This window comes from Herpailurus yagouaroundi, unplaced genomic scaffold, assembly GCF_014898765.1.
Source record: "Herpailurus yagouaroundi ecotype Mexico unplaced genomic scaffold, PumYag 77, whole genome shotgun sequence".
NCBI classification, from domain to species: domain Eukaryota; kingdom Metazoa; phylum Chordata; class Mammalia; order Carnivora; family Felidae; genus Herpailurus; species Herpailurus yagouaroundi.
Window position 1 is genome coordinate 97,980,611 of NW_024412388.1, and position 21,271 is coordinate 98,001,881.

At 38.7% G+C, this 21,271-nt stretch overlaps 1 protein-coding gene and 1 long non-coding RNA gene across 5 annotated transcripts in view; one reads left to right on the plus strand and one right to left on the minus strand.

Moving 5' to 3' along the window:
• LOC121027718 (uncharacterized) overlaps positions 1-21,271 on the plus strand; it is a 58,710-nt gene that overhangs the window by 21,235 nt on the left and 16,204 nt on the right. The gene's annotated exons all lie outside the window — the stretch shown is intronic.
• The window catches only part of PTPN22 (protein tyrosine phosphatase non-receptor type 22), a 65,355-nt gene that overhangs the window by 17,828 nt on the left and 26,256 nt on the right, over positions 1-21,271 (minus strand). The window contains exons 12-15 of one of the 2 annotated variants that reach the window (XM_040471349.1): positions 4,998-5,071; positions 4,054-4,859; positions 1,780-1,863; positions 1,494-1,624 (exon numbers count right to left, since the gene is read on the minus strand). In XM_040471349.1, the coding sequence (XP_040327283.1) occupies positions 1,494-1,624; positions 1,780-1,863; positions 4,054-4,859; positions 4,998-5,071 (1,095 nt within the window). The remainder of the gene's footprint in view (positions 1-1,493; positions 1,625-1,779; positions 1,864-4,053; positions 4,860-4,997; positions 5,072-21,271) is intronic. The other variant, XM_040471350.1, reaches the window with a different exon arrangement.

A 21,271-nucleotide genomic window follows, 5' to 3' on the forward strand; every position in this document is an offset into this window, starting at 1 on the left:
GCAGTAAACATATGGGTGCATATATGGTTTTGAATTAGCATTTTCATATTCTTTGGGTAAATACCCAGTAGTGGAATTACTAGATCATATGGAAATTCTATTTTTAACTTTTTGAGGAGCCTCCATATTGTCTTCCACAGTGGTTGCACCAGTTTGCATTTCCACCAGCAGTGCACGAGGGTTCCTTTTTTTCTATATCCTCACTAATACTTGTTTCTTGTATTTTTTATTTTAGCCAGTCTGACTAGTGTGAGGTGATAGTTCATTGCGATTTTGATTTGCATTTCCCTGCTGGTTAGTGATGTTGGGCATCTTTTCATGTGTCTGTTGGCCATCTCTATGTTTCTTTGGGAAAATGTCTATTCATGTCTTCTGCCCATTTTTAAATTAGATTATTTGAGGTTTTTTTGGTGTTGAGTTGTGTAAGTTTTTTATATATCTTGGATACTAACCCCTGATCGAATATATCGTTTGCAAGTATCCCCTTCCAAACCTTACAGTGATTTTTATATGTCACAGTAATTGGTCTTAAATTGATCCTTTTTTTAAATGTATTTCCTTCCTATTCAGCACGTTTCCCAGGAAATTTAACGGGAGGTAAATTGTTGAAATTGAAACTACTTCATGACGTTAGAAAAGGAGTGATTGTTTTGGCTCTAGGAGTTGTTAAGATAAAGACTATTACATGTGGACAGATTATTAACAATAATAATTACTAATAAATTCAAAGTGTAATTAAAAAGATAGAGGATATTTGCCTGCCAGCATTGCAGTTGTAGGCACTTTGAAATGTTTGTTTAGTTAATTACTTCTCTGATCTCTGAAATTTTAAGGTAGTTGGTTCATAGAATATATAAATGCACAACAGATTACTGAAGTGTAGGTTTTTCTTCCAGAAGTGGGGAGCATTATTCCAAAAACTTTATCTTAAGTAATATGGACGTGTCATTCAAAAAATTATTCTCTACCCTATGATATCACAGCTAACATAATACAGCCTACCAAATGACTACTAGGAACAAGCTACCTACTTACGAAACATTTATTTTTGCTTTAACTGTCCTTCGGGAACCAGCTCAAATATTTCCTCTTTCACTAAGTCATCCTTAGTCACTTCCAACCTGTAAGTTTCTTAAGGGCAATAATTGTGTCTTTGTTTTAATGCTAATTTATTTATTTGTGGGGGTGGGCAGAGACAGAGGGAGAGAGAATCCCAAATAGGCTCCGTGCTGTCAGCATGGATCCCAACATGGGGCTCGAACTAACCCGTGAGATCATGGCTTGAGCCGAAATCAAGAGTTGGACACTTAACTGAGCCACCCAGGCGCCCCAATAATTGTGTTGCATACATCTTTTTATTCCCACATCCTCTAGCACGTTGCTTTACAAGTAGTACTGCTTAGTGCTTACTGAGTGGATAGGTGCTAAAAATACAGGAAGTAGGACTACAGTCTGTTGAATCCAAATGAGTAGGAAAAAAAAAAGTTATCGACCTTAGTTGGTCTAAGTCTCACAGAGTCATCAGATTTCTTTGACTCAGATGTTCCACTGCATTCTAATGATGTTCCAATTATTACCTTCACAGCTGAAGATAAGGATTTGGGAACAGTCTGTGGAAATTCTCCTGAAAGAAAGTAAATATGGTCCAATTCTTAGGAGTGTTGTCATTCTTTTAGAAAGCAAATGTTACTTAGCAATAGCACACAGACCATCAACAGGACCTGAGAGGTAATCTAGTTAATCCACACTTTATTTTACACTTAACTCAACCGTACTCACCGGCTTCCTCCACCACAATAAAAGATTCAGGTGTCCGTTCCGGAAGTGGAGGGGGAATGTCATCATCTATCCTTGGAGAAGTTGCTATCCAAAATGTCAGAAATATAATCATAATTTTTAATTAGAAAAATCCAAAGGAAATTCTTACGTTCTAATCGCAATGTAAATTCCATCAAACATCGCTACAACAGTTGAGCTGGTATGTGTTTACTCAAGGAGATAGCAAGATAAATTCTCCCATTTTATTTAAGTTGCAAACCCAGGAGGTTTTGCTGTTGCTTCAAAATTTACAATTTTTTTAAAAGCCCAAAAATATTTTGATTGAGTCACTGAGTACCAGTCAAGAAAATATAAAACGTTATATTGATTCATGGAGTTTTGAATTGTTTTCTATACAACCCTTTTGTTTTACATAGAATATACAATAAAGGATGATATAGCACTTTGAAACATGCCAAGGATTCAGTGACAGAGTAGGTAGAGTTATAAATGTGTTAGTATCCGTTCTTTATTCTACAATAAAGAATAAGGATTTTTTTTTCCTTTTTACAAAACGATGGTGTAACAGCGTTTTCTATTTTTCTGTAGAAAAATTCAGAATTTGTATAGAAAAATTCAAATGCTATTACAAGAAACTGCCACCAGGTGGCACACATGTCAATGCCACTACAATCCCTAAAGCTAAGATTTGTTTTTACTGATGGTACTCAAACAAGTCTAAGATACTGTGGGTATCTTAAAACAAAACAAAACAAAACAAAACAAAACAAAACAAAATCCTTTAAATTATAAAACAAGATCAAAGTATATAAAATAATCAGAGAAGGAACTAAATCCAGATAAAACATTTTTGTTACAAAGCTACATATACCATATACACACATCTATTAAGAAACTATATAATAAATAATGTTATAGGAAAAAAAGCTTTCTCTACTTCCTATTCACGTAAAATGTTATTTATAAATTTCTGATAATATACCTGTAGAGTCACAGTTGCTCTTTTCTTCACATTCTTTCATATCAAGCTATTCTAGTCATCTCTAACAGGATATTTACTTCTACTTTCAAACCACTCAATAAAACAAAAATAATATGAATTTGCAAAAATCTAGAATTAAAAAAGTGAGAAAGTATGAACGTAAAGGTGTATATAAGATTAAAGGCCTACACAGGATACTAACTACACATTCTCATCTACTAAGTTATTACACAAGAACAGCAAGAAATCAGGTCCTCCTCTTCCAACTCCTACGTAAGAGAATTCAGTTCTTAGCTGTTTAACTCAGTGTAGCCACATGATTGTGCAATAAATATCCCAAGTGGGGGCACCTGGCTGGATCAGTCAGTGGAACATGAGACTCTTGATCTCGGGGTTGTGCGTTCAAGCCCCATGTTGGGTGCAGAGATTACTTCAAAAAAATAAAATCTTTTTTAAAAAAATGAAAATGTTTGGGGTGCCTGGGTGTCCGATTCTTGGTTTCAGCTCAGGTCATGACCTCACAGTTTGTGAGTTGGAGCCCCACAATAGAGTCCACGCTGTCAGTGCCGAACCTGCTTGGGATTCTCTGTCTCTCTCTCTTTGCCCCACCCAACTTGCACTCTCTCTCAAAACAAATAAATATACTAAAAAAAAAAAAAAAAAAAAAAGAGGGGGGGGTGGGTGGGTCAGTTGGTTAAGTGACCGACTTCAGCTCAGGTCATGATCTTGCAGTTTGTGAGTTCGAGCCCTGCGTCGGGCTCTGTGCTGACAGCTCAGAACCTGGAGCCTGCTTCAGATTCTATGTCTCCCCGCTTCTCTGCGCCTCGCCTGCTCACGCTCTGTGTCTGTCTCAAATTTTTTTTTTAAAAAAGAAAGACAGAAAAAGAAAAAGTATAATAAGAATCCCCAGTGACCACGTGGTGCTGTTGATCAAATCCTTTCTGCTGTTCCTTTGGAAGTTGTTTCTGCATATTAAGGGTAAATTGTGGACCTCTCACACACATTTCAAGAAATAAGGATTGCCTTCTTTACAGGCACTCTGACTGGCATAGATCCGACTGCCTCCTCTGCTGCCTGTTTCATCAACCATTACATGTTTGTTATTGCCTTTTTTTAACTTACCGCATCATTAAAACACTTCTGGAACTTACTTCTTTGAGGAGGAGAAGGAAGAAGGAGAAAGAAGCGGAGAAAGACGAGGGGAGGGGTGTGCAGGGATGAGAAGAAACCAAATCTTCTATAGAAACAAAGTGAAATCTAAAATGTTATACACACTTTCAGAAATACTTTACCGACTACTGCTGTCTCTTGGTCCAGGGGTGGAGGGTGACCAGTTGGAGAACTCAGTGCTAAAGAATCATGTGAATTGTAGCAAGAGAAGAGGGTGGTGGAGGACGCGGGCAGTGGAGAACGAGGTAAAGTGGTTCCATCTGACCTCTCAGGTAAATCAAGAGACATCTTAGAACCAGTGCTACTTGGTGACAATGATGAAAAAAAAGGATCTTCCAAGGACATGTAAGAATGCACCTGAACAGCACTAGAGTCCTGCTGCTTTGCATTAGAGGCATTGCCTGTTTGGCGCCGAGAGTCAGATGGCAGTGAATAATTCAGTTCTGCTGAAGAAACGTGCATCGCTTTTTGAGCCCGCCCAAGAGGAGAGTTGTGCGGTTGAGGTTCCAAACACAAAACATTCTCCTTGATATCCAGCTCCTTGGTGTCTCTTTGCTGCATCAGTTCAAAGGAAGTTGATTTGGTCCGCGTTATCGGCCCCTTTGAGTTGAAATATCCCCCTGCTACATTTGCAGGTTTGGAATTAAACAAAACGGGGCTCCAGTCTAGACTCTGATGTTTCTGAAGAGGCTCCCCAACTATTGGAAATGCCTTTGGCTCCCATTTCACGGTTGTGTCAGCATTTTTGTTACAACCACAATTTAGCTCCAAAATGTCAAACGAACTGCTCTGTTCAGCAGGGTGTAAAACTAACCCTTCCTTTTCACTTATTTCAGGAGTCCTGGGGCCAAAGGAAGAAGCGTCTGCACTTTTCAGCCTTATCTTTTGTTTATTCTGTTGCTTCACCATTTTTGCTTCTTTTATGCCACTGAAACAAAAAGAAAGCAATGATGGTACCGCTGCACCCCAAAGAGGCCTCTTCCCAGCATCACAATGAGTTCTAAGCATGAGATTTGCACTCCCCCAAACAATTAGATAACGCCGAGGTGTGTAAAATTGTACTCACCTTTTTGGTAAATTAGAATAAGACTCTGCTTCTAGGGTGGGATTTTGCTCAAGAGCTGAATACTTTGCTTGAATCTTCAAGAAAAATAAGACATTGGTTGTTGGTGAAGAAATGGCAATGAGATTTTTTTTTTTTAAGTTTTATTTATTTTTGAGAGAGTGAGCATGCGAGTGGGGGAGGGGCAGACAGAGGAGGGGACCGAGGATCCGAAGAGGGCTCTGCACAGACAGCAGCGAGCCCTATATGGGGTTCAAACTCACCAACCCATCAGGCTCAAATTCATGAACCGCAAGATCATGACCTGAGCCGAAGACGGACGTTTAACCGACAGAGCCACCCAGGCACCTCAGCAATGAGGTATTTTAAATTCATAAAGTTGAGAAGTTAGTTTTCAGAAAGCATAAAGTATTTAAATAATTCATAAGAGATTTCCAAAATATCGAGTTTCTAAAATATTGAACCTAACAAGAAATTGTTCACATACTGAGGTCAAAGGGATCCAAAAAAAGGGAATAATAGTGTTATAGAAACTAGAAAGGGTTTCTTATAGCATCAAATATGGGAGTTTTAAAATGTCTTTGGGAGTAACTTCACTCTCAAGAACACCCTATCTTCAGAAATTACATCTTCTTAACTCTTAATGTTAATAAGTGCTCATTAGGCCCTCAGACTTATTTTTACCTCTTTCTTCCTTACTATTCTCCAGCTATACTGGTTTTCTTGCCATTCTTTAAGTGTACCAAACTTGTTTCCAATTCAAGGCTTTTCCACTTACTATTCCCTCTAATTGAAATACTCTTGGCTCCAGATTTTGCATGTCTGGCTCTTTCTAAGTAATGATTCTCTACTTAAATGTCACCTGCATAAGAAAGTCTTCTCTGACCACTCAACCCCAAATCATACTCCCACACACTCGTCATCCTCTCTCGATCTTTTTTCCTTCATAGCCATTATCACATTATGAAATGTGTCACACAGAATCTTAGATACCATCAATTTGTGAAATATATTCTGATTTTAGAGATGTTTAAATATATTTTTAAATGTCAGTGGCAATCATCAGATTCCACCTGTTATGGGCTTAATTATGACTCCCAAAAAGAGATGTTGAAGTCCAACCCCTGACATCTGTGAATGTGACCTTATTTGGAAATAGAGTCTTTGCCAATATTATTAGTCAAGATGGATTAGGGTGAGCCCTATCATAATGACTTGTGCCCTTATAAAAACATATAGCAGAGACTCAGAGACATACAGGGAGAATGTCATGTGATGATGGAGACAGAGACTGGAGCAATGTACCCACAAGCCAATGGATGCCAAAGATTGCTGGCAAACTCCAGAAACTAAAAAGAAACAAGGAAGGCTCTCTAGAGCTATGAGAGAAAGCAGGGCCTTGCTGACACCTTGATTTCGGACTTCCTCCTCCAGAACCATGAGAAAATAAATTTGTTTTAAGCCCTCCTCAGTTTGTGATACTTGTTACAGCAAGCCTAGTAAACTGATTAGAGACATTAATACCCCACTTTCAGTAATGGATACATCAGACATAGGATCAATAAGGAAATAGAGGGCAGATGTGAATAACACCATAAGTCAATTAGATCTAACAGCACATATATAACAGTCCACCTAACAACATACATATTCTTCCCAAATTTATATGGAACACTTTCCAGGATATACCATATGGTAGGCCACAAAACAAGTCTTAATACATTTTAAAAGATTGCCATCATACAAAGTACCTTTTCCAATTATAATGGATTGAAACTAGAAATTAATAGCAGAAGGAAAACTGGAAAATTCACAAATGTCTATAAATTAAACAACTAATGGGTCAAAAAAGAAATTACAACAGAAATTAGAAAATGCTTAGAAATGAATGAAAACACAGCATACCAAAATGTATAAGATACAGTGAAAGTGATATTCAGAGGGAATTTATAGCTATAGACACCCATTCTTAAAAAGAAGAAAGATCTTGAGGTACTTGGGTGGCTCAGTCAGTTAAGTGTCTGACTCTTGATTTCTGCTCAGGTCATGTAGGATTTCACAGCTGTGAAATCGAGCCCCACATTGTGCTCTGTGCTGGGTGTGGATCCTACTTGAGATTCTCTCTCTCCCTCTGCCCTTCCCTCTTTCAAAAAAGGAGAAGGAGGTGTGTGTGTGCGCGTGCGCATGTGCGTGGTGTCTACCATGATTTTTCTTTGCTCATTTCTTTTGCTCTGAGCTGTCAGCACAGAGCCCAACACAGGGCTCAAACTTACTAACCATGAGATCATGATCTGAGCTGGAGTCTGATGCTTAACTGACTGAGCCACCTAAGTGCCCCTAGATACCACTTTTAAAAGTGATTACTCGGACCCAAGATGGAGAGGGAAGATGGCGGCGTAGGAGGACGCTGGGCTCACTGCGCGTCCTGCTGATCACTTAGATTCCACCTACACCTGCCTAAATAACCCAGAAAACCGCCAGAGGATTAGCAGAACGGAGTCGCCGGAGCCAAGCTCAGACGAGAGGCCCACGGAAGAGGGTAGGAAGGGCGGCGAGGCGGTGCGTGCTCCACGGACTGGCGGGAGGGAGCCGGGGCGGAGGGGCGGCTCGCCGGCCAAGCAGAGCCCCCAAGTCTGGCTTGCAAAAAGCGAAGGGGCCTGACGGACTGTGTTCCGACAGCAAGCGCGACTTAGCGTCTGGGAGGTCATAAGTTAACAGCTCTGCTCAGAAAGCGGGAAGGCTGGAGGACAAAGGGAAGGAAAGCTGCTGAGCCCCCTGACGACAGAGCTCAGTTTGGTGGGGAACAAAGGCGCTCGCCAGCGCCATCTCCCCCGCCCATCCCCCAGCCAAAATCCCAAAGAGAACCAGTTCCTGCCAGGGAACTTGCTCGCTCCGCGCAAACACCCAACTCTGCGCTTCTGCGGAGCCAAACCTCCGGCAGCGGATCTGACTCCCTCCTGCTGCCACAGGGCCCCTCCTGAAGTGGATCACCTAAGGAGAAGCAAGCTAAGCCTACCCCTCCTGCCCCTGTGCACCTTGCCTACCCACCCCAGCTAAGACGCCAGATCCCCAGCATCACAAGCCTGGCAGTGTGCAAGTAGCCCAGACGGGCCACCCCACCCCACACTGAATCCCGCCCCTAGGAGAGGGGAAGAGAAGGCACACACCAGTCTGACTGTGGACACAGCGGTGGGCTGGGGGCAGACATCAGGGACTCACCACGCCAGGGACTATCCAAAATGACCAAGCGGAAGAATTCCCCTCAGAAGAATCTCCAGGAAATAACAACAGCTAATGAGCTGATCAAAAAGGATTTAAATAATATAACAGAAAGTGAATTTAGAATAATAGTCATAAAATTAATCGCTGGCTTGAAAACAGTATAGCTGACAGCAGAGAATCTCTTGCTACAGAGATCAAGGGACTAAGGAACAGTCACGAGGAGCTGAAAAACGCTTTAAACAAAATGCATAACAAAATGGAAACCACCACGGCTCGGATTGAAGAGGCAGAGAAGAGAATAGGTGAACTAGAAGATAAAGTTATGGAAAAAGAGGAAGCTGAGAAAAAGAGAGATAAAAAAATCCAGGAGTATGAGGGGAAACTTAGAGAACTAAGTGATACATTTAAAGAAATAATATACGCATAATTGGTATCCCAGAGGAGGAAGAGAGAGGGAAAGGTGCTGAAGGGGTACTTGAAGAAATAATAGCTGAGAACTTCCCTGAACTGGGGAAGGAAAAAGGCATTGAAATCCAAGAGGCACAGAGAACTCCCTTCAGATGTAATTTGAATCAATCTTCTGCACGACATATCATAGTGAAACTGGCAAAATACAAGGATAAAGAGAAAATTCTGAAAGCAGCAAGGGGTAAACGTGCCCTCACATATAAAGGGAGACCTATAAGACTCGTGACTGATCTCTCTTTTGAAACTTGGCAGGCCAGAAAGAGTTGGCACGAGATTTTCAGTGTGCTAGACAGAAAAAATATGCAGCCTAGAATCCTTTATCCAGCAAGTCTGTCATTTAGAATAGAAGGAGAGATAAAGGTCTTCCCAAACAAACAAAAACTGAAGGAATTTGTCACCACTAAACCAGCCCTACAAGAGATCCTAAGGGGGACCCTGTGAGACGAAGTACCAGAGACATCACTACAAGCATAAAACATACAGACATCACAATGACTCTAAACCCATATGTTTCTATAATAACACTGAATGTAAATGGATTAAATGCGCCAACCAAAAGACAGAGGGTATCAGAATGGATAAAAAAACAAGACCCATCTATTTGCTGTCTACAAGAGATTCATTTTAGACCTGAGGACACCTTTAGATTGAGAGTGAGGGGATGGAGAACTATTTATCATGCTACTGGAAGCCAAAAGAAAGCTGGAGTAGCCATACTTATATCAGACAAACTAGACTTTAAATTAAAGGCTGTAACAAGAGATGAAGAAGGACATTATATAATAGTGACAGGGTCTATCCATCAGGAAGAGCTAACGATTATAAATGTCTATGTGCCGAATACCGGAGCGCCCAAATATATAAAACAATTACTCATAAACATAAGCAACCTTATTGATAAGAATGTGGTAATTGCAGGGGACTTTAACACCCCACTTACAGAAATGGATAGATCATCTAGACACACGGTCAATAAAGAAACAAGGGCCCTGAATGAGACATTGGATCAGATGGACTTGACAGATATATTTAGAACTCTGCATCCCAAAGCAACAGAATATACTTTCTTCTCGAGTGCACATGGAACATTCTCCAAGATAGATCATATACTGGGTCACAAAACAGCCCTTCATAAGTTTACAAGAATTGAAATCATACCATGCATACTTTCAGACCACAATGCTATGAAGCTTGAAATCAACCACAGAAAAAAGTCTGGAAAACCTCCAAAAGCATGGAGGTTAAAGAACACCCTACTAACGAATGAGTGGGTCAACCAGGCAATTCGAGAAGAAATTTAAAAATATATGGAAACAAACAAAAATGAAAATACAACAATCCAGACGCTTTGGGACGCAGCGAAGGCAGTCCTGAGAGGAAAATACATTGCAATCCAGGCCTATCTCAAGAAACAAGAAAAATCCCAAATACAAAATCTAACAGCACACCTAAAGGAAATAGAAGCAGAACAGCAAAGGCAGCCTAAACCCAGCAGAAGAAGAGAAATAATAAAGATCAGAGCAGAAATAAACAATATAGAATCTAAAAAATCTGTAGAGCAGATAAACGAAACCAAGAGTTGGTTTTTTGAAAAAATAAACAAAATTGACAAACATCTAGCCAGGCTTCTCAAAAAGAAAAGGGAGATGACCCAAATAGATAAAATCATGAATGAAAATGGAATGATTACAACCAATCCCTCAGAGATACAAACAATTATCAGGGAATACTATGAAAAATTATATGCCAACAAATTGGACAACCTGGAAGAAATGGATAAATTCCTGAACACCCACACTCTTCCAAAACTCAATCAGGAGGAAATAGAAAGCTTGAACAGACCCATAACCAGCGAAGAAATTGAATCGGTTATCAAAAATCTCCCAACAAATAAGAGTCCAGGACCAGATGGCTTCCCAGGGGAGTTCTACCAGACGTTTAAAGCAGAGATAATACCTATCCTTCTCAAGCTATTCCAAGAAATAGAAAGGGAAGGAAAACTTCCAGACTCATTCTATGAAGCCAGTATTACTTTGATTCCTAAACCAGACAGAGACCCAGTAAAAAAAGAGAACTACAGGCCAATATCCCTGATGAATATGGATGCAAAAATTCTTAATAAGATACTAGCAAATTGAATTCAATGGCATATAAAAAGAATTATTCACCATGATCAAGTGGGATTCATTCCTGGGATGTAGGGCTGGTTCAACATTCGCAAATCAATCAATGTGATACATCACATTAACAAAAAAAAAAGAGAAAAACCATATGATCCTGTCAATCGATGCAGAAAAGGCCTTTGACAAAACCCAGCACCCTTTCTTAATAAAAACCCTTGAGAAAGTCGGGATAGAAGGAACATACTTAAAGATCATAAAAGCCATTTATGAAAAGCCCACAGCTAACATCATCCTCAACGGGGAAAAACTGAGAGCTTTTTCCCTGAGATCAGGAACACGACAGGGATGCCCACTCTCACCGCTGTTGTTTAACATAGTGCTGGAAGTTCTAGCATCAGCAATCAGACAACAAAAGGAAATCAAAGGCATCAAAATTGGCAAAGATGAAGTCAAGCTTTCGCTTTTTGCAGATGACATGATATTATACATGGAAAATCCGATAGACTCCACCAAAAGTCTGCTAGAACTGATACATGAATTCAGCAAAGTTGCAGGATACAAAATCAATGTACAGAAATCAGTTGCATTCTTATACATTAACAATGAAGCAACAGAAAGACAAATAAAGAAACTGATCCCATTCACAATTGCACCAAGAAGCATCAAATACCTAGGAATAAATCTAACCAAAGATGTAAAGGATCTGTATGCTGAAAACTATAGAAAGCTTATGAAGGTAATTGAAGAAGATTTAAAGAAATGGAAAGACATTCCCTGCTCATGGATTGGAAGAATAAATATTGTCAAAATGTCAATACTACCCAAAGCTATCTACACATTCAATGCAATCCCAATCAAAATTGCACCAGCATTCTTCTCAAAACTAGAACAAGCAATCCTAAAATTCATATGGAACCACAAAAGGCCCCGAATAGCCAAAGTAATTTTGAAGAAGAAGACCAAAGCAGGAGGCATCACAATCCCAGACTTTAGCCTCTACTACAAAGCTGTGATCATCAAGACAGCATGGTATTGGCACAAAAACAGACACATAGACCAATGGAATAGAATAGAAACCCCAGAACTAGACCCACAAACGTATGGCCAACTCATCTTTGACAAAGCAGGAAAGAACATCCAATGGAAAAAAGACAGTCTCTTTAACAAATGGTGCTGGGAGAACTGGACAGCAACATGCAGAAGGTTGAAACTAGACCACTTTCTCACACCATTCACAAAAATAAACTCAAAATGGATCAAGGACCTGAATGTGAGACAGGAAACCATCAAAACCTTAGAGGAGAAAGCAGGAAAAGACCTCTCTGACCTCAGCCGTAGCAATCTCTTACTCGACACATCCCCAAAGGCAAGGGAATTAAAAGCAAAAGTGAATTACTGGGACCTTATGAAGATAAAAAGCTTCTGCACAGCAAAGGAAACAACCAACAAAACTAAAAGGCAACCAACGGAATGGGAAAAGATATTTGCAAATGACATATCGGACAAAGGGCTAGTATCCAAAATCTATAAAGAGCTCACCAAACTCCACACCCGAAAAGCAAATAACCCAGTGAAGAAATGGGCAGAAAACATGAATAGACACTTCTCTAAAGAAGACATCCGGATGGCCAACAGGCACATGAAAAGATGTTCAGCGTCGCTCCTTATCAGGGAAATACAAATCAAAACCACACTCAGGTATCACCTCACGCCAGTCAGAGTGGCCAAAATGAACAAATCAGGAGACTATAGATGCTGGAGAGGATGTGGAGAAACAGGAACCCTCTTGCACTGTTGGTGGGAATGCAAATTGGTGCACGCTCTGGAAAGCAGTGTGGAGGTTCCTCAGAAAATTAAAAATAGACCTACCCTATGACCCAGCAATAGCACTGCTAGGAATTTATCCAAGGGACACAGGAGTACTGATGCATAGGGGCACTTGTACCCCAATGTTCATAGCAGCACTCTCAACAATAGCCAAATTATGGAAAGAGCCTAAATGTCCATCAACTGATGAATGGATAAAGAAATTGTGGTTTATATACACAATGGAATACTACATGGCAATGAGAAAAAATGAAATATGGCCTTTTGTAGCAACGTGGATGGAACTGGAGAGTGTGATGCTAAGTGAAATAAGCCATACAGAGAAAGACAGATACCATATGGTTTCACTCTTATGTGGATCCTGAGAAACTTAACAGGAACCCATGGGGGAGGGAAAGGAAAAAAAAAAAAGAGGTTAGAGTGGGAGAGAGCCAAAGCATAAGAGACTGTTGAGAACTGAGAACAAACTAAGGGTTGATGGGGGGTGGGAGGGAGGAGAGGGTGGGTGATGGGTATTGAGGAGGGCACCTTTTGGGATGAGCACTGGGTGTTGTATGGAAACCAATTTGACAATAAATTTCATATATAAACAAACAAAAAAAAAGGAGGAGGAGAAGGAGGAGGAGGGGGAGGAAAAAGACCTCAAATCAATAACTTCATACCTAAGGAACCTGAAAAAAAAACAAACTAAACCCAAAGAAAGCAGAAGGAAAGAAATATTAAAGATTAGAGCAGAGATAAATGAAATAGAGACTAAGAAAACAGTGGATACAATCAACAAAACCAAAAATTGATCCTTTGAAAAGATCAATAAGAGGGGCAAACCTTAGTTAGACTAAGGAAAAAAAGAGGGAAGACTCAAATTACTAAAATCTCAAATTACAGAAATATAACTAGATACATTCTACCAATTTTACAGAAATAAAAAATATCACAAGACAATAGTATGAACAATTGTACACTGACAAATTGTATAACCTGGATGAAATGGACAAATTCCTCGAAACACATGATCAACCAAAACTGACTCCAGAAGAAATAGAGACATCTAAATAGACCTACAACTGGTAAGTAGACAGAATCAGTAATCAATCAAAAGACCTTCTGACAAAGAAAAGTCCAAGACCAGAGGGTTTCATTATTGAATTCCACCAAACATTTAATGAAGAATTAATGCAAACTCCTCCAAAAAACTGAATAGGTGAGAACATTTGCTAAGTCATTCTATGAGGCTAGCATTTACGCTGATACCAAAGCCACACAAAGATACTACAAGAAAAAGAAAACTACAGATCAATATCTTTTATGATTGATGCAAAGTCCTCAACCAAATACTAGCAAACTGAATTCAGCATCATATTAAAAGGATTATATAGCATGACCAAGTGGGATTTAGTCCCAGAACGCAAGGATTGTTCAACATACAAAAATCAACCCAGATAATACACCAAATTAATAAAATAAAGGGGAAAACCCCCATCTGATCATGTCAGTTGATGCAGAAGAAAAGCATTTGACAAAATTCATGATAAAAACACTCAACAATCTAGGAATAATAGACAGTGTCCTCAACATGATAAAGACCATATATGAAAAACCCACAGCTAACATTATATTCAATGGTGGAAAACTAAAAGCTTTTCCCTAAGATGAGGAATAAGACAAGGATGCCAATTTTTACCACTTCTATTCAACTTAGTACTTAAAATTCTAGCCAGAACAATTAGGCAAGAGAAAAACAAAAGGTGCCAAAACTGGAAAGGAGGAAGTAACATTATTTTCATTTGCAGATGATATGATCTCATATGTTGAAAGATTCCACACATGCACACAGAAACCTAGAAATAATCAACAAATTCAGTAAGGTTGAATCATCACACCCAAACCACTTGCCTTTCTATACACTAGTAATAAACAATCTGAAAAGAAAATTCAGAACACAGTTCTGATTATATTAGCGTCATAAAAGGCTTAGGAATAAATTTAATCAAGGAGATGAAAGACTTGTATACTAAAAAACACAAAACATTGCTGACAGAAACTAAATAAGACATAAATGAAAGACATCCCTTGTTCATAGGAAGACATAATATTGCTACAATAATAATATTACCCAAGGTGAGCTACAGATTCCATTAGATTCCTATAAAAATCCCAATGGTGTTTTGCAAAAAATACAAAAATCCAGGCGAAAATTCATATGGAATCTCAAGGGACCCTGAATCGCCAAACCAATCTTGAAAAGGAAGAGCAAATTCGGAGGACGCCTATTTCCTGATTTCAGAATATACTACAGGAGCACCTGGCTGGCTCAGTCAGTAGAGTATGTAACTCTTCATCTTGGGGTCATGAGTTCAAGCCCCACATTGAGCATTGAGCTTACTTTTTTAAAATGTACTATAAAGACGGGCGCCTGGGTGGCTCAGTATGTTGAGCACCCGACTTCAGCTGAGGTCATGATCTCATGGTTTGTGGGTTCGAGCTCCCCATCGAGCTCAGTGTTGACAGCTCAGAGCCTGGAGCCTGCTTCGGATTCTGTGTCTCCCTCTCTATCTGCCCCTCCCCACTTGCACTGTCTCTCTCTGTCTCAAAAATAAATAAAAATGTTTAAAAAAATTTTTAATATACTACAAAGGTACAGTAATAAAACAGCATGGTACTGGCATAGAACAGTCATAAAGACCAATGGAATAAAATAGAAAGCATAGCAATAAATTGACATATGTGGGAAACTGGTTTTTGGTGAGGGTGCCAAGACCATTCAATGGAGAAAAGACTCTATTCAGCAAATGGCTCTGGGACAACTGGATATCCACATGCAAAAGAATGAAGTTTTTAAACATTTTTTAATTAATTTTTTAATGTTTATTTTTGAGAGAGAGAGAAAGAGAGACAGAGCGTGAGTGGGGGAGGGGTGGAGAGAGATGGAAACACAGAATTTGAAGCAGGCTCCAGGCTCAGAGCTGTCAACACAGAGCCCAACGCAGGGCTCGAATCCACAAACCATGAGATCATGACCTGAGCTGAAGTCGATGCTTAACTGAATGAGCCACCCAGGCACCCCTAAACATTTTTTTAACATTTATTTATTTTTGAGAGATAGATTGTGAGTAGGGGAGGGACAGAAAGAGAGGGAGACACAGAATCCAAAGCAGGCTCCAGGCTCTGAGCTGTCAGCGCAGATCCCAATGTGGGGCTCAAACCCATGAACCGTGAGATCATGATCTGAGCCCAAGTTGGACACTTAACTGACTGAGCCACCCAAGTGCCCCCAAAAGAATGAAGTTTGACTCTTACCTTACAACATAATATAAAAATTAACTCAGAATGGATCAAATACTTGAACATAAGAACAAAAACTATAAAACTCTTAGAAGAAAACACAGAAAGCTTCGTGACATTGGATTTGGTAATGATTTCTGGACATGACACCAAAGGTACTAGCAGTAATAATAAATAGAAAGATTGAACTTTATGAACAGATTAAGAACATTTATGCATCAAAGTACATAATCAACAGTGTAAAAGGGCAGCACACAGAATGAGAGATAATATTTGCAAGTCACAAATCTGGCATGGGATTAATATCCAGAATATATAGAGAACTCCTAAAACTCAACAGCAACAAAAACCCAATTCAAAAGTTGGCAAAGGACTTGACAGACATTTTTCCAAAGACAGTATACAAATGGCCAGTGAGCACATGAAGCAATATTCAGCATCGCTAATCAGGAAAATTCAAACCAGAACAACAATGAGATATTACTTTATACCCATTAGAATGGCTACCATAAACAAAATAACAAGTATTGGTGAGGATGTGGAGAAATTGGAACCCTTGGACATTGCTGGTGGGAATGTAAAATGGTGCACTGCTGTAAAAATTAGTATGGCAGTACCTCAAAAAATTAAACTAGAATTATATGAAAAAATTAAATTAGAATTATATGATCCAGCATTTCCATTTCTGCATATATACCCCAAAGAACTGAAAACAGGGCACAAAACGATCTGTATACACTCATACTTTTAGCAGTATTATTTACAATAGCCAAAAGGTGGAAGTAAACCACCTGTTCACCAATGGATGAATGGAGAAACAAAACGTGGCATACAATGGAATATTATTCAGCCTTAAAAAGGAAGGAAATTCTGATACGTTATGATAGTGATGAACCTCGAGGACATTATGCTAAGTGAAATAAGCCAAACCCAAAGGGCGAATATCGTGTGATCTCACTGATAAGCGGTACCTAGCAGTAAAATTCACAGATATGGTAGAATTGTGGTTACTAAGGGCAGTGGAGAGGGTAGGGGGGAGGAAGGAATGGAGAGCTATTATTTAATAGGTAAAAAGTTTCAGTTTTTCAAGATAAAAAGAGTTCGGGGAAGAGATGATGGTCATAACTGCACAACAAAATGAATGTTCATAGTATCACTCAATTATACACCTAGAATGAGTTCAGGTGGTGAATTTATGTGTATTTTACCACAATTTGAAAATTTTGAAAAAAAAAAGTAGGCAAAGGATTTGGATATACATTTGTACAAAAAAGATATACCAATGACCGATAAGAACACAAGATGATGCTCAACATCACTAGTTATGATGCAAATCAAACCATAAGATACTATTTCACATCCATTAGGATGGCTGTTATCTAAACAAAACAAAACAAAACAGAAAATACCAAGTGTTGGCAAAGATGTAGAGAAATTGGGACTCTTGTGCATTGCTAGTGGGGATATAAAATTTGCAACCACTGTAAAAAATTAGTTTGGTAGTACCTTTAAAAACAAAACCTAAAATTATTGTAGAATCCAGCAATTCCTGGATTCTTCTGGGTATATACCCCAAATAATTTAAATTAGGGACTTCAACACATATTGGCACATCAATTTTTATAGCAGCATTATTCCCAGTAGCCAAAAGGGGGAAACAATCCAAATGTCAATTGGTGGATGAATGAATAAGCAAAATGTGGAATGTACACACAATTGAATATTGTAAACCCATAAAAAGGAATGAAAGTCTGATGCATGCTAAAAAAAAAAAATAGATAAACCTTAAGAACATGCCACATGAAATAAGCCAGATATAAAAGAATAAATACACAATTCCACTTACCTGATGTACCTAGAATAAGCAAGTTTATAGAAACAAAAAGTAGAATAGAAGTTGCTAGGGGTTGGGGTAGGGACCGTGGAGAGTTTCTGTTTAGGATGATGAAAAACTTCTAGCAATAAATAGGAGTGATGGTCACACACATAGGGAGGATACTTAAAGCCACTGCATTGTACGCTTAAAAATGGTTAAAATGGGGGCGCCTGGGTGGCTCAGTCGGTTAAGCGTCCGACTTCAGCTCAGGTCACGATCTCGCGGTCCGTGAGTTCGATCCCCGCGTCGGGCTCTGGGCTGATGGCTCGGAGCCTGGAGCCTGTTTCCAATTCTGTGTCTCCCTCTCTCTCTCTGCCCCTCCCCCGTTCATGCTCTGTCTTTCTCTGTCCCCAAAATAAATAAACGTTAAAAAAAAATTTTTTTTTAAATGGCTAAAATGGTAATTTTTTCCATAGTGATAAAATGATATATCTTACCACAATAGAAAATATGAATGGGGAAAGTGTTTCCTTCTCTTCTATTTTCTGGTACAGATTGTGTAAAATTGGTGTTAATTCTTCCCTAAACATTTGGTAGAATACTCAAGTGAAATTATGTGGGCCTGGAGATTTCTTTTTTGGGAGTTTTAAAATTATGACTTCAGGTTCCTTAACTGTGATGGGGCTATTCAAATGATCTATTTCATGTTGAGTAGGCTGTGATAGTTTGGTTTTTCTTTTTGAGGAAGTAATCCATTTTGTCTAAGTGGTCAGGTTCATTTGTATTTATTATCCTTTATTATCCTTCTGATGTCTGCAGAGCCTGTAGGCCTATCCCATTTCACTCCTGATATTGGTCATTTTTATTTTCTTCTTAAAAAAAAAAAAATCAGCCATCATAGAGGTTTGTCAATTTTATTGATCATTTCAGCTCTCTTCTCCACTATTTTTCTGTTTTCACTTCATCAATTTCCAATCATTATTTCTTTCCTTCTGTTTTCTTTGGGTTTTTGTTTTTTTTTTACTCTTCCCGCCCCCCCCTTTAGATTCTTAAAGTGGGAAGTCAGATTATTGATTTGAGACTTACTGTCTTCAAATGTTTGTATTCAGAGTGCTATAAGCTTCCCTCTTAATACTGCTGTAGCTCTGTCCCACAAATTTCAGTATGTTGTATTTTCATTTTTATTCAGTTCAATGTGTTTTTTTTTTAAATTTCCCCTGAAACTTCCTCTTTCACTCAATGGATAATTTAGAAAAATGTAGTTTAGTTTATAAGTGTTTGAATCTTCTCCTGTTATCTTTCTGTTAATTGACTTCTAGTTTGATTCCACTGTGGACAGAGAATACATTCTGTATGATTTAAATTCTTTTAAATGTTTGAGCTTGTTTTATGGCCCAGAATATGGTTGATCTTGGTATATGTTCCATCAGCACTTGAAAAAAGTGTGTATTCTTGTGTTGTTGATTCGAGTGCTCTATCAATATCAATTTGATCCTGTTGACTGATGGTGTTGTTAAGTTATCCTGTATTCTTGCTGATTTTCTATTGAATTTTTCTATCAATTCTTAAGAGAAGGGTACTGTAGTCTTCTACTGTTGTCAGACTTGTCTATTTCTCCTTTCAGTTCTGTCAATTTTTGCTTCACAAATTTTGTAGCTCTGTTTGGTCCGTACACACTTAGGACTGCTATGTATGTATGACTTATTGGTGGATTGATTTTTTTACCATTATATATTGTCCCTTCCTGCCTGTGATAATTTTCTTGCTCTGAAGTCTACTGTATCTGGTATTAATATAGTTACTCTACTGATTTCCTTCATTCCTGTTTATATGAATACATGATGTATCTTTTTTTTCCAGTCTTTAAACCAACCTGTATATTTGCAGCATGTTTCTTATAGACACATATAGTCGTTATGTTTTCAATACACTCTGCCAATCTGTCTCTCTCTCCTTTTTTTTTTTTTAAAGAGAGAGAGAGTGCACAAGCAGGGAAGAGGGGCACAGGGGGAGGGGGAGAGAGAGAGAGAGAGAGAGACAGAGACAGAGACAGAGAAAGAGAGAGAATCCTAAGCAGGCTCCATGCTCAGCACGGAGTCCGACACCAGGCTTGATCCCATGACCTTGGGATCATGACCTGAGCCGAAATCAAGAGTCGGATGCTTAATCAACTGAGTCACCCAGGCACCCCCCAATCTTTCTCTTAATTGGTATACTTATGCCATTTACATTTAGCATAATTATTGACATGTTAGGGCTTAAGTCCGCCATTTTATTTCTTGTTTTCTGTTCTGTTTTTCATTTCTCTTTTCTTTTTCCTGCATTTTTTTAGAATTTTGTTTTGATTTACCTATAGTGTTTTTTAAGGTATGTCTTTGTATAGCTTCTGTAGTGGTGGCTCTAGGTATTACATTATATACACATAACCTATCACAGACTATAGGTGTTATCATTTCACTAGTTCAAGTACAGAAGCCTCACCTCCTTTATGTCCATAACCTTTCCCTGTTTATATTGGCTTAAATACTTCCTCTAATACATTTGGAACCACATAAGACTGTATAATTTTTGCATCAATCATCCAACAATTTAGAAAGCTCAAGAAGAGAAATTAAACCTATTACATCTACTCATGATTTTGCATATCATGTCCTTCCTTCTTTCATCATTTCCTTTCTGTTTAGAAAACTTCCTTTGCCATTTTTTTTTTTATATGCAAGGTCTCCCAGACAAATTCTCTTAGTTTTTTGGTGGTTGTTGTTTGTTTATTTTTCCATCTGAGAATGTCTTGATGTCTTCTTCATTCCTGAGGGGTATTTTCACTGGGTGTGAGTTTCTGAGTTGCCAATTATTTTCTTTCTGCACTGGAGAAATATATGTCGCTTCCATCTGGCCTCTATGGTTTCTGATGACAAATTTGCTATCATTATAATTGTTTTCCCCCTATAGTGAAGATCATTTTTCTCTGTTCATTTTCTAGTTCATTAGTTCTTTTTTTCTGTAGGTACCCTGAATTCTGCTTTTGAGCCTATCTACTAAGCTATTTTGTTTCAGTTACTACCTTTTTCAGTTCTAAAATTCCCATTTGGTTCCTCTTTATATCTTCTGTTTCTTTGCTGAACCCTTTTATTAATTCTTTGCTGAGACTTTCCTTTTTCTTTTTTTCAAAAAATTTTAATGTTTATTATTTTTTTTAATGTTTGTTTTTGAGAGAGAGAGAGAGAGAGAGAGAGAGAGAGCAAACAGGGGAGGGACAGAGAGAGGGAGACACAGAATCCGAAGCAGGCTCCAGGCTCCTTGCTGTCAGCACAGAGCCCAATGTGGAGCTCGACCACACAGTGAGATCATGACCTGAGCCAAAGTCGGACGCTTAAGCGAAAGGTCACCAAGGCGCCCCAAGATTTTCCATTTTTAAAATCTTTTCAAGCATGTTTGTAATTGCTCATTGAAGCATTTTTACAGTGGCTGCTCTAAAATCTTTGTCAGATAATTCTAACATCTCTGTCATCTCAGTATTGTCATCTATTGATTGTCTTTCA